Source organism: Talpa occidentalis, unplaced genomic scaffold (genome assembly GCF_014898055.3).
Source record: "Talpa occidentalis isolate TD23 unplaced genomic scaffold, MPIMG_talOcc4v2.1 talOcc4.8, whole genome shotgun sequence".
Taxonomy (NCBI): Eukaryota; Metazoa; Chordata; class Mammalia; order Eulipotyphla; family Talpidae; genus Talpa; species Talpa occidentalis.
Window position 1 is genome coordinate 15,916,366 of NW_023605194.1, and position 22,136 is coordinate 15,938,501.

The following is a 22,136-nucleotide window of genomic DNA, read 5'->3' on the forward strand; positions in this document are numbered from 1 at the left end:
CAAACATTTGCCATCTCATATTAATTTATATATAATTTTTTTATATATAGAGAGGTTCTTTTTGAGTCCCAGAATTGAATCATCATATATTTATTGTAAAAGTAAATACTGACCCATGTAAAAATGATGCCTACCTATTTATTAAGGAAATATTCCTCCCTGTTATTTGGTAAAACAGAAGAATTCAATGACAATGACAGAACCCCTGCTTTGGGGGATCTCAGTGCAAAGAGGGACAGCAAACTTGATGAACTATGACTGGGACATACAGGGCCATCTGGACACATGATGCAAAGGTCGCCCACACTTTGTGCTTAGCACAGGAAGTCAGACTTACATGCTAGATATAGACACTTAAAGCCATTCTTGAGATCTTATTCTGAAAATAAGACCATCACGAGAACATTTTGCATTAAATCTTATATTCATATTAGTTTTCTTTGACTTGATTCTTTAGTTTTATTAAGGTATATTGGACAAATAAAGTTGTAATATGTTGAAATCATGCAACCTGATGATTTCATATTTGTTTACATTGCAACAGGATGTCCATAATCAAGTTACCTTGGGGGGCAGGGTGAAAATTCTTAAGTTTTGCTCTCTAAGCAAATTTCAGGTATGCAATACAATGCTATCAACTATAAATATTATGTAATAGATTACATCCTCGGATCTTGCTCATTTAGTAACTGAAAGTTCATACCTTTTAACCATCTTGTCTCTGTTTTCACCACCCTTCAGCCCCTGACATTATCATCCTCTCAAGCACAACAGTTGGTCTTAAATCACACTGATAACCACCAAACTCTACAGTTTCAACTAAAATGTCAGTATACAATGGACTTTGAAATGATCCTTTGTAGGTTAACTGCAGTATTGTGCATCTGCAGGGTTTTTGTCAATGACTAGACCATTAAAACCAGCACCTCTGCAGCTATTTAGCATTCTTTGGCTTCAGCTCTGGAGAACTTGCCAGCATCACAAAGGAAAAAGCAGCAATAATTCTTTACAATCTGCAGAGCCACAGGTCCATTTCAGCACTAGGAACAGGGGTGAGCATATCAGCAGTAGAAATGGCTGGAGACACACTGTGTTTTGGCTTGAAAGTTTTATTTTTGTTGTTGTTGGTTTACTATAATGGAAATATTTTAGACAGGATAAGAGAGTTGGATGGCCACCATAGGCTTTGGAGAAACAAAGGATTCTGTTTTGCCCTTGTCTCTTTTTGTTAGTTAGTAAGCGGGGGAAAGTCACTTGAAATGACAGTTCTCACCTTTGAGATAATAAAAGATCTTAAGAGACACAGCTGCTGTTGACGTGGGGCTGTGAACATGTGGACAGGGGGGACTGGATGCAGGGTAATTATTTTGCCTCTGCTGACACTAATCGTAAGCCAAGCAGATAGGTTTGTGTGCTAGTTTCCACCACTGTGTTTCCGGGAGGTCAGCCCTCTCCCAGGAACAATAGGTGCTAGTCATGTCAAGGAAGAAATTCAGAGCATCAGGCAAGGTGGGAGACGAATGACATGCAACTGCTCAGTAATGATTTGAAAAGACCAGTGCACTGCCAAGTGTTCTAGCTTGAAGGTTGTCAGGAAGTGTGTTTTCTTCTTTACTGTCATGATTGTGGCCTTGTCAGAAGGGGTCGAGGACAGAAACAGTAACAACACTTCGGTGTGAGCCAAGGAGAGTCATACCGACACCCGTGGCCCCCGCACGCAGAGCAGAGATGATGGTCAGAGTGTCACCAGCTGGTGTCCAGAGCCCAGGGATGACACACGTTGAAGTGTATGTCCCATGTCTCTTTGAAGGGAAGCCATAAAACCCTTATTAGGACCTTTCTGCTTCCTAGAAGAAAGCAGAGTTTAATGATTCCAGCATAGTCTGAATTTCAGGCCATGTATCAATCAGAGAAAATTTACTGACAACGATAATAAGGCCTTAAGGAGACTTCTTAAGATGGAGATAGACTAAGCTACCTGAGCTTTAGAATCTCTGTGCTGGGAAATGAGTTCAAATAAGAGGCTGGCAGGAAGTGCCCTTAGGACATTGATTAATTTACTTATTTCAAAGAACTTACAGAGCATTATACACACTCTCCCTTCCAACTTCACTTCTGTCTCCCTTCCTTCTTTAACATTTGACTATTATAACCTAGGCTAGAGAGACAGAGAGAAAAAAGAATAAAGTGTTTAAAACAAAGCTCCTCCAGTAGCTCTCAATTTGTGTGTATGTGTATGTGTGTGTATGTGTGTATGTATGCATATGTGAGTGTGTGTTGAGGGAGGGGCTGCTTTTACATTGGGAAAGACAATTATTTGTTGGGAAAAGGAGAGCAATTTTCCTTTCATAAGTGGTAAATACTTAATAGAGAAAGTGACTTTTTAATTGTCTTAAAATAAGAGTCACAAAATTATCTGAAGCTGAAGAAGAGCATTTCACAGTGAAGAGAGAAGTTCACAAAGATTTAGCACTAACAGGAAAGGAATGTAGCACTTTCAGGAACCAGGAAATCCTCCCATGTGGCAGGAGATGAGGGAGCGAAAGTGAGATGGGGGTGTGCAGACGCAGGATCCGGGTCCCACACTGAGTTCTGACTGTGATAATTATGTTTCACATCTGTGGTTTCAGGCACGGGTTAGAAGGCTGGGCTGAATGGCATGGTTCAGGCAGAGGGAGGAATTTTGAAGCGTGTAACTATTTTCCATGTAAGATTGAAACAAATAAAATGAAAATTCTGCAAATCCTGACTTAAGAAAAAAAATTATAGATGGTCCCAAGTTTAATTAACCTTGGCATATAAAAGGGCTAGGAATGGGGTATGACTGCCTAGAGTATTTATTTAACAGAATAATCATTTTCTATTTAATATGACTCACTGCAAGATTACACTAAACAATATAAGCCACTAAGACATTTTAAATAGGCTATCATTTTACTTTCTCATGTGGTTTCAGACACGTCATAAAGCGAGGTACATCTGCCTTGCCCCTCACACTGGCTCAACACAGAGAAAGGTAACTGCACTGGTTGGGTCATGCGATTAGTTCATAGTTTGTAGGGTAATACTAGGTAGTTCTGCAAAGGAAAAAAAATATATATATATATATCAGTTTCTATGTAAATCACTGCACAAGTCACCCACCTAAAGCAGCCTGCCTGGCATCTGCCTGATAAGTCTTGAAAGTTTAATACACTGTCAGCAGGATTGTTTCAGGGGGACGGATATGCCATATGTGGGACTTATTTGCAAGTCTGAGTGCATAACAGAGAATATTCTTGCCAGAGTTAAGCCTGTCCCTCATCAAATAAAGGTTTCATTATTGTTTTTATTTGAAGTCAAAATTCTACTGTCAGGCTATGTAAATAAATACAGTAGATATATTCCAAGGATTAAGACTTTAAAATCCTGTGGACCTTCAGGGTCTGTGGTGTCAGCTGAGTCCCTCTGTATGGCACATATAATGTCACTAATGTTGGTTCTTCTCCATGTTTTAGGTCAGTGACGGGGTCGAACAAGGAACCAGATCTTGTGCATCTCGAGGCCAGAACTGTGGATGGTCGTAAGTAAATTAACTGTTCCCTTCTGCTCATGATAGTATTAGCTTCACTCATCTGCCAGGCACCAGCTCTGTGTTTAGGAAAATCACAATGACAATTATCCAGATCATTTGAACATGAGGACATTCCTTGTCCTTTGTAAGCCTTAGCAATTGCCTTAGCAATTTTCAACAACTCTCATAGAATCAAGGTCTTTTCCTCTGTAGGTGATGAAAAATTTCCAAAATTCCTTATTTTCATGTGTTTTGTTGTTGTTGTAGGTATCACTACTATTTTTTTCCTCAAAGCAAGTCGCATATTTTATTGGGCAGTGCCTTCCTGTATTATTTGGAAAAAAGGGCTGAGGGGGAAAAACTTGGGTGAAAGAAAGTTTGAAAGTGAAAGAGAAAAAAAGAGAATGGGCTCTGCAGTTCCAGAGAGCACTAAGACTGTTCAGGGTTGTCTGGTCTGGGCCACAGAGCGATCATCTAAAGTTTCAAAAATATCCTTCACAATTCGAAATGTTTATCAGCGCTGTCTCTCTGTTTCTCATGCCCATTTGCCCCAGCCCTTCTGCATGCAAAGACGCATTGTCATGGGCTAAAAACAGGTCATGCCCATGACCCAGACTTTCCAGAAATGACACATATTCCATTACTACTCACTCTAGAAAGATTTTTCTTCTCTAGAGGTTTTGTCTCTCCTTTTGGGAAATAAGTATGTTATTTGGCAGATTCAGCTGAGAGGGGTGCAGGGGAGGGACATTAGATTAGCTGACCCGCACCTTCTCCCTTCAGAAGCATAGGCAGGTCTCCATAAATCACATGTCCAGCACTGTGCCCACCACAGAGTGGTTTAGATCTCCTTCCCCAGATCTTCAGTGGGCACTCTTTGTCAGTGACTCCTCAATTGATGTTATCTTGGTTTCCAAAGTCTAGTCTACCCCACAGTAACCAGAACAATCATCTCCAAGGCAAAATCAGTCATGTCTGTAAAACTTGGTTTACTCCCAGTTGTTCTGATGATCAAGAACAAAGTCCTCACCTTGAGCTATAGTTAATTTCTTTTTTTTTTTTTTTTTTTTTTTTATAGAGGCATGCTTTATTTATTTGTTTGCTGGTTTGTTTGTTTTGTTTATACATGCACTGGGTACAGTCAGAAGCGCAGGAGGGTGAGAGAATTCACCAGAGCCAGAGCGGGGAGCAGAGCAGGCAGAAGGACCGAAGTACACTGCTGAGGGGAGCAGCGGGCGGCAGGAGAAGTCTGCACGCCATGTGGGACCCTCCTCCGGTGGCCGGGGAGCAGCCGGGGATCGAACCGGCGCCGCAGAGGCCGCGGGCAGCTTCGCAACCCAGCGCTCAACCGCTGCGCCACCGGGGAGGCCCTATAGTTAATTTCAATGTGACCTGGTCCCAGTCCATTTTCCTCAGCCTCTTCACATGATACCCTCTGCTCACACCTTGCCTGCAGGTCTGTGGCCTTGCTTTCAATTCTTGGAGCATGCTGAGTTCTGTCTTCCCATACAGCCTTTTCCTCTGCCTGAACACCCTCCTCTTTTCCTCCTTTCCTGTCCAATTCAGTGAAATTAATCTCTGTAGATGGTCCAGTTCTCAAGTTAAGGAACCATTCTATCTTTTAACTTCTTACTTTGAAATAATTTTAGACTCACATAAAAGTTACAAAAATAGTTCAAAGAGTTCCCCTTGTATCCTTCACCCAGTCCCCCCAAAGGTAACATCTAATATGACCCTAAACCAATATCAAAACTAGGGCAAGCTTCCATGTCCTAAGGAAGTCTTTCTTGAACTCCTAATATAAATGAGTTTCTTATTTTGTTAGCTCTCATACAACTCTGTTGTTTTTCCTTTATGGAGCTCATCGCATCACATCACAGTTTGAAACTACATTCTCCATTAAATGAAGGTTTGATCAACACTTTCCCTCCCCACCAGTCTCTAAGTTCTTTGTGTGCAGGGGGCACATACATGTCTTTGTTCACTATTGTGTCTCCAGCCCAGCCCATGGTGTCTATATGTAGATGGAACTAATATATATTTGCTGAATGGATAAATGAATGAATGAAAATATTGTTGCCCAATTGTCTGGATTACTAGCTGGTTTTGTAACATCACTTACCAAGATGTCTGAAAATTTTAGAGCATTTACATGCAAACTTTACATGCATACAACCCACCTAGGGATCATGTTAAAAGTTGGACTTTGACTCAGTAGGGACCTGAGTCTGCATTCTTCACAAGCTCCCAGGTGTAGCTAACACTGCTGGTCTTTGGAATATACTTAAGCTAACAAAGTCCCACAATGAAAAACTAATGAAAGAGATTTAGAGTCTATCTCCCATGACTGACTATACCTCTTGTTTAGAGAGCTCTAGATGGAATTGGTAGCACCCCAGATTGCTTTCATTTTCAGGCTTTGGGGGATAATGCTGCTTTCTGGCTGATGGCATGGAATGCACACAGTCCATATACTGAAAGCAACAAGGCCATGGCTTTCCCTTATCTGTACGTTTTCTTTCACCAAATGTTATTCCTGTGATCCCTGCAGGCATGGAGGTAGATAATGCCAAACTGTCAGCTCAGACTCAGCTTTCACAAGGCGTGAAATATATCAGTTCTAATTTTATTTATTTTATTTTACTTTTTTGCAAAGGCAGCATCTTCAGAAACTATCCAAGAGTGAAAATTCAATAAAGGGATTTAATTTGAAAAGTTATCCCTGTCAAAACAAAGCAGGAAAAAAATTATCTACCAATTGAAATAAAGGATCTAGGCTTACACCTGATCTGAGTGTAAAAAGGAGATTTTTTTTTTCCGTTATCTCCCTCTTCCTCCTAACCCCCCTATTTCTCCATGACAGAACCATGGTAACCGTGACTGAGAAGAGGAGGGCAAGAGAGAGCATGGAGGTCATAGTATCAGCACAACATTAGCAAATGAAACTAAGAGTGTATTTATTAAAATCTTGCTCTAGACTGGTCAGTTGCTCCAAGAATCCCAATATCTATCTGTCTCTCCTCATTCCCTGGTTGAGATTCCTCATTTTTCCAATTGTATACCAAATTGTTTAGTGTACAGTTTAAGTACGTGGAACCCATTGTTTGCATTTCTTGACCACGTATTGTGTAAGACGAATGTCAAAATGTAAGAATACTTTTGACTTTGAACTCATACTTATTTTTTTATTTTAATGCTTTTAGGAATTTTATAACAAGGGCACTAAGATATTTGATTCAAGAAAAATCCCTCATTGATTGGATTGAAAATGTTTATCTGAAAAAGTTTAGCTTTAGCCCATTGCAAATGCTCCTCTATTACATTTTATAATTAGTTTCTGTTTCAATTGAAGGGGAAGTGAGCTCTGGAAAGCCTTTGCTCCATGTGGATCTATAACTGGCTTACATATTTTTTTTTTACCAACTGTGCTCTGAAATCTGCATGTCTTGTACTTCACAACTGTGACAAGAATGTTATTCTTCTTGTATTATCTCCCTGCCTTGGGAGGCAAACTAGAGAGCAAGCCCAAAGACAATCAATCACAGGAAATGTTACTGGAGAATTCTGAACATGTTTATTGGATTTGACATTTGTTAGTGTCCCCTGTGTTCAACGAGAGTAGACCACAACTAGGAAACTAAGATCTCGCTATTTAAATACCGTGTGTGTGTGCATGCCCATTGCATGCACCCAGTCCATGAAAACTGCTACCCACTACTACATTTCAATAGTAAAAAGATAACCCAAGTTCTATTATTGACCAAATATAAGTGCATTTGTGTACATGCATGTAATATACATAGTTAGGGAGAGACTGTTGAGCAAACTGTTGGATTGAAAGCTTTGTGAGAGCTGTATTTTATTTCATCTTGGTTCCATGTACAAACACAGGTCAGAACCCGACCCATTTAATGTTTGTTAACTTAATAAATTTGTGTGTCACTGATAAGCATGTCTTTTTAAAAAATGACCTTTAACCAGAGATTCTTTGGAGTCCAGAAGGGCTAATGAATGAGCTCAAGAAACTAACTCCAGGCAACTATGTGCCACATGTTATGAATATGGGATTTAGGAGGAAGAGAGCATAACTTCTAGCAGAGTTCTTCACATGGTGTGTATCTCCGAATTTATGCTGATCTGAAACATCATCTTGCAGGAGAACCTGCTGTAGCAAGTGTGATGATTATTTCTTTTCCCTTTTACTTCTGGGATGAAAGGGCTAGCAGTGACCTGAGTGATTCTGTAGGGTGGTGATCCATGCTAGCAAGGACAGGGGACAGGGGATAATTACTGGTCTCAGTGTCTATTTGCATGAGTAAGTAACCTTGTAACAACTTGCCCGAGGACTAATCTCTTTCACTGAGGAGAACAACTTTGGCCCTTTATCTAACTGTGAAGATGACTGCCCAAGAACTTGAAATGAACCTCAGACTAGCATTTTACAAGTTGAAGTATAATCAAAGGAAACTCACAGCTTTCTATAAATATCACCCCCCGCCCCGCAATTCTGCTCTTGGGTGAGAATTGGACATCTCTTTTCTACTTCCCTTTTTAGTCCTCTCACCTAATCTCCACATTGAATGGCATGTATGTCAATATCTGAATAGAACAAGTGCTATTGAAATACCATGGGAAGGTAATAGAGGCCTCAGCTGCCATCATTCCTCTCTATATAAGCTATGGGATGTTTTGAGTTCTTACTATAAGCATAGATTGCTTTTATAACTGCAGAGCTAGCAACCATGACAATAAAAAGGACATTTGATACTCAGATGTATCAAGTGGAAAGTAAAATCCACTTCCTGACCTTCATTCCCATCCCAGAGAGGTAGTATTTTTTAATATATTCCTTCTATATTTTTCTAGAAATTGCTTGGGCTTATACAGATAAATAAGTATGTGCATAAATAGACATACCCACAGATATTCATGTTAGAAAAATCATTATGCCAAGTGTAGTGTTGGAGAGTAGCAATTTACAATAACTTACTTAATTTAGAATAGCAAGTTAAGAGTTTCCTATCAGCACATACAAATGTAGCCACTTCATGACTAAGTGCTACATAGAACCCAGTTACAGTCAGCTGTAGTTTAATCACTGGGTCATTAATAGATATAGATGTTCATCTCTTTTAAACAGTGCTTGACACACACACACACACACACACACACTCTCTCTCTTTCTCTATTTATTTAGTCGGTAAACTTGTGCAAGCAGCAAACACCCTGAAAGAGAAATCTCTCAAAGGAAGTCTTGGGTCTGAGAGTGTGTTCAATTTTCAATTTTTGTAGATATTTTCACATTGCCCTCTGAAATAGTGGCCTCAACCTATACTCCCTCAGTATGAGAAGCCCTGTGTTTATAAGCCCCTCAGTAGCCCAAGGCATTAAAAAATTTTTTAAGCATAGCCCACCTCATGAGCAGAAGACATGAAATATTTTTATTGCTTTAATTTGCATTTACTTAATTAGCAGAGAGGTTAAAAATTTTATCATTTTTTCTTGGCTATCTGTATTTCCTTATCAGTGATACTTTGAAAGATATCAATTATCCTTAATATTTAAGAGAAGATTGACACCTTGGCATTTATATTATTAAACAAATCTGAAAATCATCAAACTTGCCACCTCTGCTCCAGCCAAATTCCCAGCACTAGTGCACCAGTTGGCATTTATAGGATCACTGAAAGGCTTTTATTATAGGGTAAATTCATGCCTTCAGTTACCTCTTTCACAATGAGTGAATTTACTAATAGCTTCTAGGTGGGACCTGGGAAGAGGTTAGAAATTTCCATTTTTGCTCAGCTTCAGTTTCTAATATCCTTCCCTCTCTTCCCAACATAGGAACCAAATCCATTCCTTCCTCTCTCCTCCTATCCCCTGATCAAGTCTCAAGGATTAGATGGCACAGTGGTACCTAACACTTTGCTTTTCTTTCGATCCCCATTTTTTTACATTGCATAATTCTCTTGATTTCAATCCCCAGTGATTTAAAGTTGACCACTCTGGGTTAGTTGCCTGAAGACAGCCCTAAAAGCCAGACAGAAAAGCATGAAATAAGATAATGCAGGCCTCTATGCACAGAGATGAGAAAACTGATGGCAGTGGTGCAATGACAGGCTCAGCTGGGTGGCTTTCACATTTGGCTCTTTGTACCCATTCTGTGCTACTTCCACTGTATTGTGGGTGCTCACCCACCTGTGAGGAGGCTTGTGCCCCTGCCTCCCATCCTGAGGATGAGAGAACAGAAGTGCACAAGAGAAACTTGTTATTCCAGCTCTTTATACTATGATAAAGGGCTGGTTTTCTGTTAGGTCCACAGGATCCCCCAGGACTCAGTAGCACTGAGCCACTCAACATATCTGTGTTGCAATTTCTAAGGACTTGGAAAATTCCTAATGCTACTGACTCCTGCTTTAAAAATCAGTAAAGTAAATAAAGGCAGCATTATAAAGAACTTGGCACTTACTCATCCATCTCCTTCCTTTGCCTGCATGTTCTCAAGCAGCAGTGATGCTGGTTTTTCTCATTCTAGGCCTATCATTTGCCTGGTGCAGCTGCACTAGATGCTTTTCAGCTGCACTTCTTATACCAACTCTTGGAAGTAGGTTCTTTTGTTATTTTTCTCATTTTAACCATGAGGAAAACTAGCTTTGCAATGATTGAATATTTTTGCCATTGCCTTGGGCTAGAATTTGAAGCCAGAACTGGTTCACTCCAGTCCTATTATTCATTCATTAGATGTTTATTTTGGATATCTGTGCTCTGTCAGGTGCTCCTCTGGGCATGAGTGAGGGGTTCTGGGTGATGTGGCAAAGGTCCTGGTCTCATAAAGTTTGCCATCTTGTTACAGGAGACTCATTGTAAAGAAATAAATAGTGCCAGGTGGTGATAAGTTCTAGGAAGAAAAATAAAGCAGAATAGGAAAAACAGAGATTGATAGGGGGAAAGTGCTCTCAAGGAAGGAATCTCTGGTAAAATGGCATTTGATATTTGAACCAAGTCCTTGTGGAAGTAAGCAAGACAGTGGGGTGTATGCAAGGTGGAAGGACAGTCCAGGCAGATGGAACAGCACATGTTAAGGGTGTAGAGTGTGGGCATGCTCTTATTCCAGCTCTTTATACTATGATAAAGGGCTGGTTTTCTGTTAGGTCCACAGGATCCCCCAGGACTCAGTAGCACTGAGCCACTCAACATATCTGTGTTGCAATTTCTAAGGACTTGGAAAATTCCTAATGCTACTGACTCCTGCTTTAAAAATCAGTAAAGTAAATAAAGGCAGCATTATAAAGAACTTGGCACTTACTCATCCATCTCCTTCCTTTGCCTGCATGTTCTCAAGCAGCAGTGATGCTGGTTTTTCTCATTCTAGGCCTATCATTTGCCTGGTGCAGCTGCACTAGATGCTTTTCAGCTGCACTTCTTATACCAACTCTTGGAAGTAGGTTCTTTTGTTATTTTTCTCATTTTAACCATGAGGAAAACTAGCTTTGCAATGATTGAACAGCACATGTTAAGGGTGTAGAGTGTGGGCATGCTTGGCCTGGTTGAGCTGTTGCAGAAGGCCAGGTGGGCTGGAATATAGAGAGAGACAGACCAACATGTCATCTGTCTTTATTGTGATATGGATGGCAGAGATGGTGCCTTATTAACCTTTTTTGAACAACTACCAATCCAAGTAGGATATTCAGTATTGAGGAGAACATAAATAGTAAAGTAAATGAAAAATAGTGAATTGAATACACCCACATGTCTCAGGGACTGCCACTGAGCTGGCCCTTTGCCCTGGAATTAATCATGTAGAACACAAGACCACATCTCCACTTGCAGAACATGTGAGTGTGCCATATCCTTCCCCCAGAAAAACCCTGGAGGAGAAACAATATCTTCTCCCCCATGCATTAAACTGGTTTCACGTCTTCCTCCTTTCCTTCCCTGCATCCCCCTTCTTCACTTTGAGTCTGGCTTTTTTCTTCCTATTTCTGGTTCCCCTCCCCCACCTTTCTTTGTAGATTCAACTTGAAAAGTTACTAGAACAAATGTGCTTCTTGGTTTTTCAAGGCTAGGTGTGACCTGATAGATAACTTTGTGTCTCTTCTCAACTTAAATGGAATTGCCAGTGTGGTTTTCTTACAGAAAGGAGAGCTGGTGTTCCCCAGCGTTATCTCACACTCTATCTCTGTCTCTTGCTTGGTGCTCCTGGTGCTCCTTCTTTCTGGAGTGATGACTCATCCTTGTCACCATGCAAGCATCCCCCCAGGCTTTTAGCAGCTCCTCCACAAAGCCTTCCATGGGTGTCCCCACCATCACCCCTAGACAGGCCCTTGATTTTTCTGTGAGTTTGAGTGAATACTAGAATAGTCTCTGAATTCAAGTTTCCTAGGCCATGGGGGTATCGCAGGTCCATAATTCTGTGTCATGCAGAATTCTGTCATGCAGAATTCTTTGTCATGTAGAACTCTACATGCTCTCATGTAGAGTGAGAGCAGAGCCACCCATCCAGGCACAGAGCAGACCTCTGCGGAGAGTGGGAAGTTGGGCCGTCTCTCAGCTGTGGGCCCGCAGCTCCTGAGCCTCCTGGGACACACTCACTGTGCTGCTTCATAAATGCTGCATTGAAACAGAGAAGTCACTCATTACACTGCATTGGAATCGGCAAGTGACTTCTGTGTTTCTGTTAAACTGGAGTGATTTGAGTTCTTTCTCTCGTCCCCAGCTGCTAGCCCTGTGTTTGGAAAATAGTTATGCTCCTAGAACTTTCCCTGTAGCAGTCATGGCGATGCCCAAAGACTAACAATAAAAGGTAATATTTACAAGGTGACACTGGCTCAGAATCAAACCACTTCATAGAAGAAAGCAATTTCACAAACTCATCATGCCAAAGGAGAACATTTGATCTGAGTTTGTTATTTCCTTAGAAGCTTCTTGTCCTCCATGTTGTCTTCTGGGGCCAACACTAGAGACCACTTTGGAGCGCTTAATAATCTAACTGCTCCATGTTGAAGAGAGTTCTAGGACCCTGATAGGAACGAAATTTAGAGGAACATGGAGCAATTTGACAAATGAATGCCTATGTTTGATGGCAACATTTAATGGGCAGGTTCTCAATCAAAGAAAAATAGAAAGAACATAAGGGAGATTTAAATGTAGATGTATAGATTTAAAGCTGAGAATTAAGGGGGAGATATGGGAGAGATTTTGTAATATTTATGCTTACCTGCATAACTTATGACTTGTTTAAAATTAAACTGTTCCAATATGAAGGCATATTCATATATTTTGTGCTAAATAAATATTTCCTGGATGGTAAAATCAGTGGATACAGCCCCAGAGATGTGTGTTCTACCTTTTGCTGTGTCATTGCTCGCATATGAACTTGTTTAATTCTCCTCGGTAAGTCTGAATTTCTTTGCTTGTAAATACCTGTTTCCAGTTTCTTTACAAAGTTTAAAAGAGAGAAAACATGAGAATCATTTGGCATTTCTAACCCAGGAAGGATGGTTGTTTTGGAGGTTGATTCTGCTGCTGAATGGAACATTCTCGACAAGGGGACATGTGCCTAAGCTCAGGGTAGACTCCACAGAACGAGGCTCTGGCATTGATTGGACAGGTTATTGGCTGGGAGCAGTCTGGATGAACTGAGGGTGTCAGTCAGGAACGGATGTGCTATTTCAAACAAGCAAAAGCCCCCAGGACAGATGTGCCGAAAACATCACAGAGCAGTGTTTGGCCAGAAATGTCAAGGAAATACCTTTCTGTGGGTTACAAATATTATACAAAAATGAACAATGATGTGAATATATATAAATAAATAAATTTAAAAATAGAAAAAAAGTACAAAAGTAAAAAAAAAATATTCTTATTTTATCATCCTTTTAGTTCTAAACTGCTAATAACCTCTGGTATAGTGAGGATGAGTCTGAAGCCTGCCTGGTGAGGGACCTTCTCAGAGTCACCAAGCATGTTCCAGACAGAGCTGAGACCCAGCCACTGCCCGAACAGGAGGCAGCTCCTGCGAATCAACACAATGTGGGCTGGGTGGGCCTAGGTGACTCCCGCATCCTCCTCAGAGCCCTAGGGGTTTGCCAGTTTGCCCGCTGACCGCTACCTCATGCTGCCCAAAATGCGTTCCCTGTTTGTTATACAAGGAGAATATCTTCATAGTGTTTTTAAATTTTTTGTTTAAATTTAATGTAACATTTTGTTCTTTTTTTTAAGATTTATTTATTTATACATACAAGCACTGGGTACAGTCAGGAGCACGGGAGGGATCGAACTGGTACTGCAGAAGCTGCGGGCAGCTTTGCAACCCAGCACTCAACCACTGCACCACCAGGGAGGCCCGTGTTTTTAAAAATTACTTGGAAAATAAAGAAAAATACTGGATGGTCTCACTCATAGTAGGAATTTAGAAAACCTAAATAAGAGACTAGGAAAAAGACTAATCAATACAAAGTAAAAATCAAAATCAACAAGCAACTATAAACCAGAGACACACTACTTGGGGGGGGGAGGGGCAGGGAAAGGAAGGACTAGAGTCAAAATAAGTGGGGAGGTGCAATTGTATGGGGAATATAACCAGAATGAAAATGCATACATTGTGCAAATATGAAAAAAGATGTAAGAATTACATAAAATAAAATATTTAAATAAAAAAGATTATAATAATTAAAAAAAAAAAAAAACTTTGACTCTAACCAAAAATTGAATATAAAGCAAGATACTGTCTCAGGAAGAAACACCTGTGGTGCTGTTGAGGCTCAGGGGGTGGTGCCTGGGCCTTGAGATGGGGAGTTTAGACAACAACCAGGATTGCTAAGCACAGTCCAACTGAGCACTGCACTGAACACATTTCACCACCTGGGGCTTCAGGCCTCGTAAGCACAGGTAAGAAGGACCGTGCTATTCACATCTTACAGATCACAGTTTACTGAAGTCAGGCGTCTTGTTGATTACGTTTACCAAGCCAGCCTCTCTGGGTTAGAATCGTGTTTGTGGTCTAAAGCCCCAGGCCTCTGCTGCAGCCTGGCTGTGCACGAGACAGCTCCCTCTCTAGATCAGCACAGGCTCGGCATGGGCATCTTCTCCCAAGCAGCAGCTGTTGCAGAGTGAGAATGCTTGAAAAGAGCAGCACAGTGTCCTAATTACCTGTGGCAAGGAAAACATCTGTGTGGAAAAGTAATGAAATTAATGCTAACATCTAGCAGTTGCATACATTAATTGACGTTAATTAATGCCAAATTACAAAATACTTCCTATGGAATCACATCATACATTCAGCAGAATTGAATATGGAAAGAATTCATCATACTTAATGCTATTACAGCAAGCCCCAAGGGGAATAAAAGTGATTGGTCCCTCATTATGAAGTACAGCCAATTTCTTTCTGTTTCCATTAGGAGGAGAAAGGGAACAAACCAGGATCACTTTACCATGGGCAGCCTGTTCAAAATTGATCATTTCCCCTTCAACTTGCAAATTTCACTTTGAGCCACTCTGAGCAAAAGTGGTTTCAAGACCTATTCCTGGGGCTTTCTGGTGTCACCCAGTGATGTATTTTGTAACTTTCAGCGCAAGGGCAGGCTCAGTGTGCAGCACGCTGGAAGAGGACAGGACAAGCAGAGGAAGTAGAAATGATGCTGGCAAGTCCACCATCACCTCCTTCCCCTCTGAGAGGCGCCAACCAGGACTTGGAAGTTAATCCTCTCCCACATCGCTGCCTCCATGTTATTTTTGACATCTCACATATATCTTTTATTCATTTTCCCATGAAAACATACATACATATATATGCATATGTGTATATATATATATACACACACACATATATAACTTGCACAAATATACACACATGCACACATGTATACATACATATATAACTTGCACAAATGCACACAATCAGGTCCATATGCACATATTTTGGTAACCAACTTTTAAAAAACTTATTTTGGAATAATTTTAGAGAAAAGTAAAGTTACCAAGATAGTAGTTTTACCCATCTTCTCCTAAGTTAACATCCTATATAACCATGGTCTGTTTTTCAAATTTAAATATTATCATTGGCACAGTGTCATTAATGGCATTCTATTTTTATTATATAAACCTATTAAATGTTTCTGTCAATGATCACACTGTCTTTAGAAGTACAATTTTAATAGCAAGCTGGGTATGTTTCAAAGTTTTTTTTTCGTGGTTCCTCCATTGTTGGCTATGTGTTTTTCTCTTGTTATTTTATTATAAACAACACCAATGAATAATAATTTCTTGAGGTAGAATTCTCAGAAATGAACTGAAGTTAAAATATAATCATGAGCCATATTGTCAAATTACCCCACAAAAAAAGAAATTTTTCTGTATCTAGGTATATCTGTTGAAACTTATATTGATGTCAAAATACACTTAATGATAATTGACCCCAAACTTACTGGAGTTTTTCATGCAAAATAGACTAGTGGAAATAAACAGCCTTTAAGCCAATTAAGTTTGAAATCCATACTGCCAATTTTATAAATTACTATCTCTTTGCTTCATTCTCTTTATCTGTAAAAATCACTTGAAATATTATACTTTTAGTATTGGGAAGATTAAATGTACTAAATAAATGTGAACATGCTTTAGAGCATGTAGCTATTCAATAAATGTTAGTTTCCCAATTATTTTCTTCATAAAACTCTGAGGTTCATGTTTTCTGTATAGTTGAGCTATAAGCATGAAAAGTATCTTTGTATATTTTCTATCTAATGCTTGTTCAAGGATCTTTGAAGAGGAGGTTGAGGTCTTAAGAAAGAAACCCTTAGACCTCATTATAATTAAAATAAGCATTATATATTTATCAAGAAGTCCTCATTAGTTGGCAGTTCTAGAAATTCTAATTGGAAGTAGTAAATGTAATTTGAAGCCTAAGACCTCCTAAAAAGGAACCTTTGATTCAATTTTGTTAATCATTGTTTTTGTTCATTATCTCACCTAACAAGAAGTACAGAGAAAGGACAGCTCTAGGCTCAGTACAGTCAGGAGCTCAATGATGTCATCTGGGAACAGGTCCTTTCTAGCTCTTTTTTTCATATTCATTATGTAAGATTAATTGTAGATTGGCTCCTTCATGTACCAAGAAGACCAGAGCTATCCCAAGAAACACATTGAAAACATGATCATCTACAGAGACAAAAGAGGGTCTTCTGCTGTATCACGGGGCACCTCCCTGCAGGCCCTTAAAAGATTTCTCTCGCTTCTCATTTACTAGAATTGGGTTTAAAAAAGTCAGAAAGAAAAAGAAAAATACCGGATGGTCTCACTCATAGCAGGAATTTAGAAAACCTAAATAAGAGACCAGGGAAAAAAAAAAAAAAACTAATCAATACAAAGTAAAAATCAAAATTAACAGGCAACTATAAACCAGAGACACACTATGGGGGAGGGGGCGGAGGGGCAGGGAAAGGAAGGACTAGAGTCAAAATAAGGGGGGGTTGCAATTGTATGGGGAATATAACCAAAATGAAAATGCGTACATTGTGCAAAGATGAAAAAAGATGTAAGAATTATAAAATACAATATTTAAATAAAAAAAAAGAAAATTAAAAAAAGATAAAAACCCTTCCCTAAACCAGTCCATGGCCAGGAGAACAGGTAGACCTTGAATGGGCATAAATCCAATGGGATTAATCCTGCATAAAGGACTTCTGAATTACATGGAGGAAGGATGAGCCAGCAGATCCAGATCCAGTATCAACTTTTTCAGCAAAGAGACATGAACAAATGGCTATTGGACAGGTCCCCAACAGTAACTCAATTCCATTTAATCAGTCTTATTAATGCCCCAGTATTGTGCCCCAAACTGCTCTAATCATTGGGAAAAGTAGCAAAAGAAAAACAAGAATGCTATCTTTATTACCGTTAACAACGGCCATTTATACAAATTTGAGTTTCATAATCATTTAGCATCTATATAATTTCAGTTCATTTTAGAACCAAACTGCAGGAGTTGACTTTGGCATCCTTGCTTCATGGGTGAGGTTGGCAAGAGTCAGGAAGAGGAAGTGATTTCCCTTGAACAATGCAGGTACTACATGCCGTTCCTGAACCCACCCCAACTCTAATGGTCTTCTGTCTTCATTGTTTCAAAGACCCCAAGCCTCATTTTGAAAAGCAAAAGTCAACTACAGACTGTAGAAGATACTGGTGCAGGGTGAAATTGTAAGATAAAGATTTTATGTACATTGAGAATTGTTCTTGGAAGGGCTGAGTCCCAGAGATCATCTTCAAGGAGAAAGATTTTAAATCATGCCTTAAAATTATGAAATCTATTATACTATGAAAATGTTTGAAAAAAACAAAGGAGACAGATAAGGGTGAGAAGAAGTTTCTTCTTTAGTTTATCATTGGAGGTGATTTCATCAGGACCAGGATGGTAAAAGTGCTCAAGCACTAGCGTATCTCCACAGATGACAAGGGGATAAGGGCGATTGTGGATAAAACAATCCACCTGTCTCCTGAGGGCTTATGGACAACTACATGTTATTGATCACACAGACCAAATGTGCATGTTGCCCCCTAGTGGTAACAGTCATTGAATACAGATTTACCCATGGTCCTTAAGTAAAGGCGGTTCTGGAAATTTCCCTAAGAGAAGTCATTAGTGAATCCTTACACCCTACCGAACATGATATTGCCTACTCCAATTTCATATAATCATAATCTACTTTTCATTTGGAAAAATGGAGTCCTGCATGAATCTCTGATGTCCTAAAATCAAACTCACTCATTTGTTAAACATCAAAAAAAAAAAAAAAAAATAAAGGTAAAATAAGTTCTTTTCATTCTAAAAGCTATGTTCCAATGATAACGCCTTTTTCTGACAAATATTAACTTATTATGTACCCTCTACCAGGAATGGTGTTCAAATCTGGGGCTGCATTAGTGAATAATAACAAACAACAAAAAAGACCTCTTCTTCATGGAAATTATATTCTGAGGTAGGCGACAAAAATAAATAATGAGCAAGGTAATTTTAGATCATGATGAGTTCTCTGAAGGAAATTGACAGAATGGTATGTTATCAAAGGTAATCATGGAAGACCCTCAGAAGTAAGAGTAAGCTGAAATCTGAAAGCCAGAACCTTCGTTGGAAACAGCCTGAGGAGAAGCATTTTAGGAAGACAATAAACACATGAAAGTGGTAGAAAGTTTTGCCAAGTTGCTGAACATAAAGTAGAAGTTGAGAAGAATCACAGAGAGTGATCAGCCTGAGTGGAGATTGAAGTGGTGGGTGGTGGAAGATTTGAACTTATTCTACATGCTGTGAATAATGTGATGTCTAGTTGGTACAGAGGGCAGGATAGTTGTGGCTGGAAAACAGGCACAGGCACTTGTAGTAGCAGAGGTCAGATCCACGTGGGAGTTAACCCTGACAGCATAGCAGTGTAGCGGTGTCTTAGTATACCAACTTACGAAATGAGAGCCAACTTCTTACTTAAGAATTTCCTCTATTCTGTTTCACTTCTAATTGGTGGTAGAAGGAAAACCTTTATCAGCAACTCCAGTTTGAAATGATTGGTACTTGCACATTTGTCTGCTTCCTATGTCAGTCAAAAGGCAAAATGTGGAGGGGAGTCTATTAATGAGGAAAAAAATAACCATGAAATCACAAGTATTATTGTCAGATTTTAAAAGCATTTTCATTTGAGTTGGGAAGGGGAAAATTAATTGAAGAGAATTTAGTATTTTAAGATGGCAAGTATGGATGGAGGTATTGGAAATGGTGGTGATGCTGTTGACAGCAAGTGAGTAAAATAATAACAATGATAATTTTATCAATAACAGTAACGATAATAATATAGTGATCAAAGAATATGAGGCTTGTTTAGCAACCTGAAGACAGCAAAGGAAATAGGAAATCTCACTCCGAGGCTAATACTCCTTGTGCATCACCCACGCCACCATTTTGTTTTTCAGATTCGCAGTACCTGACGTGCCGAATGCAGAACTGCACAGAGGCCAACAGACACAGACCCTTCCCCGGCTACATTGACCCCGACTCTTTGATTGTCCAGGATGATTATGTGTTTGTTCAGGTAGGAAAAGTCTGCTACTACTGATAGTCTCAAAGACATTTCTCTTACCTGTTCCTGTCTCTGATGCAGCCCCTTTTGCTTGCACACCTCTAAGATTATAAAAGAAAAAAGCAATTATCTTTTCAACAAAAGGGACACTGCCAAGTGAGGAAGCTGCTAACAGATATCCATTAGTTCTTCTGGGCAGTGTCTGAAGGACCTTATGAACACATTGTCTCAGAGGGGCTAGGGCACTAAAATAGTCTCTGGTGTGCTCAGCACTCCATCTGTCCACCTGCCTCATCTGCATTCTATGGAAGCCCTGGTCAGTCATATCAAGAGAATGAGCAGGTATGACAAGCTTTTCCTATCAGGAGTTAGGTCAGCCAGTCAGCCTGCTGCCCAGTACCCACCTTAAAAATAGGTAGGAATGGGAAGCTGTGAGTGGCTTGAGATGGTGGGAGGCAGAGGCTACTGGAGTGGTAATCAGCCTTTATTGTCATGTACTCGTGATTAGGATAAAGAGGATTTAGATGAGATGTCTGAAATGATCCAAGAAGCCCTGGTTTCCTGAGTGAGTGAATTCCACAGATGTGCTTTGCTGCTTTTCAGCATATAAGGATAATTGTAGGTTTATTTGGACTATTCATTTAAAAATTCAATAATTGCTCTCCATATTAAAAATGACAAAGGTACAATTGCTAAGAAGTTTATATGTATAATTTCACTATGTTCAGGACACATTCTCAACACTATTATAGTTATCTAGATAAAAATTATAATTTAGGATATTTAATCTCATGTTCTGAGGGAACAAATGTTCAAACTGCTCTACATCAGCCGCGTACTTTTAAAATGTTTCAAAAACAATCACATACACACAAACACACATTTCCTTTTTCTTCAAGGAAATGAGTTATAAATACTCTGATAGATTCAGCATCAAAATATGAAGTGACATTAAAACTGAAAATGTTTACCATTTAGTTCTACTTTAATATATTTCTCTATCAGTGTTGCTCCCAGGAAGCTTTTCTGTTTTATAACATATAACCCACACATGGTGCTGTCTCTGGAATTTGGGCTCCAGAGATGAAAAGTTATGGTTCTGTTACTGTTTGACGTGGACTATCTCTTTTTCAATTGGCATGGGGAGCTGGTTGTATGGTCATAGTCCTGGGGCTAGGTAGATGAGCTGCTGATGGACCTTGAATCAATATATCCCGAGGCTGGTATAATTAGCAAAGGAAAAAATAACTGAAAGTGTTTCCTGGCTTCTGAGTGCAAATTGAAGAAGTGTGTTTTCATCTGGCAGGTTCCGTTGGGTCTCAGACCCCATCAAATGCACTCCGTAAGCTGTTGTCGAGCTGAATGCCAATTCTTTGCACTTGTCCACAATCGTCATTCATGCTGTTATGTTGGCAGCTCCTGCCTCCTTTCAATGTCTGTTCTTCTATGACCTGTAACTGCTGCGCTAGCTCCTCTTACAGCCTTTGTGTCTCTGACCCAGCTGACGTCAGGAGGACGGCCACATTACTACGTGTCCTACCAGAGGAATGCGTTTGCCCAAATGAAGCTGCCCAAATACGCTTTGCCCAAGGTATGACCTGAATCGACTTCATTTCATTTTAGTATTTCCTCTGAGTCACATGTTCCTGCCTCCACTCACTCTTAAGAATCTTTTCATTTTCTCAGACTTTTATTTATTTTCACCGTGCATTTCTGTGTCTCAAGTGCACTTTCTATTGTTGCCAGTCTCATTACTTACTGCTCTCTCTTGACTCTTTCTTAGTCTCTCTGACACTACAGGTATAGGATCACCAAAATACTATAGGATCACCTGAACAAACTGACACATAATTTGCTTTTGCTTTTCAAAAGTAAAGTTTTTGAACAGTATTATTATATTTTACGAAGATAAAAATTATGCTTTGGATGCACAGTATATCAATGCAATGGGTGCTATTCATTTCTGTTCCATTTTATCATTACTAGTTGCTTACTGAGGATACAGAGCTATGAAATCCCACCTTTGCTCTCTCATTGGATGACACTGACTGTCTTTCGAGTCTGAGCCACAGAATTCTAATTTCTTTAGACTTTCCCAAGGACCCACTCCTTTGAAAATAGTGGTGGACAAAAAGGGACCCTCAAATGCAGGAGTCTCTGGACTGTGTTTGCATAAATACTGAAGAACTGTGTTAATATGGAGCACCACCTAGTGGAGGTCAGACCGAGTTTTGTGGGTACTAGAAGCTGTGCATTTGCTGTCTTGCTGCCACTGTGATGTATTTTAAATAGCCAGAAATTGTAAAGGTGTTGTGCCTTGATTTTCAAGCAACGGAGATGAAAGTGGCTATAAGGGGATTTTGAGTTTTAGTAGAGTTATAGCTCAGCTTTGAAATCTTTGGGTTAAACAAAGAACATAAAGAACTTTCTTTGATTGCATTTTCATGACACTTTCCCTTGCATTTTACCCATGGCTGTGTAAGATAGTATGCTTTCTTGGACCAACACCAGTTTGCTGCCTGGGA

At 39.7% G+C, this 22,136-nt stretch overlaps 1 protein-coding gene across 5 annotated transcripts in view; it reads left to right on the forward strand.

The window, feature by feature from the left end:
* SORCS1 (sortilin related VPS10 domain containing receptor 1) overlaps nucleotides 1-22,136 on the forward strand; it is a 464,079-nt gene that overhangs the window by 334,003 nt on the left and 107,940 nt on the right. For all 5 annotated transcript variants that reach the window (XM_054689905.1, XM_054689903.1, XM_054689902.1 and 2 more), the window contains 3 exons: nucleotides 3,498-3,562; nucleotides 19,505-19,623; nucleotides 21,113-21,202. In XM_054689905.1, the coding sequence (XP_054545880.1) occupies nucleotides 3,498-3,562; nucleotides 19,505-19,623; nucleotides 21,113-21,202 (274 nt within the window). The remainder of the gene's footprint in view (nucleotides 1-3,497; nucleotides 3,563-19,504; nucleotides 19,624-21,112; nucleotides 21,203-22,136) is intronic.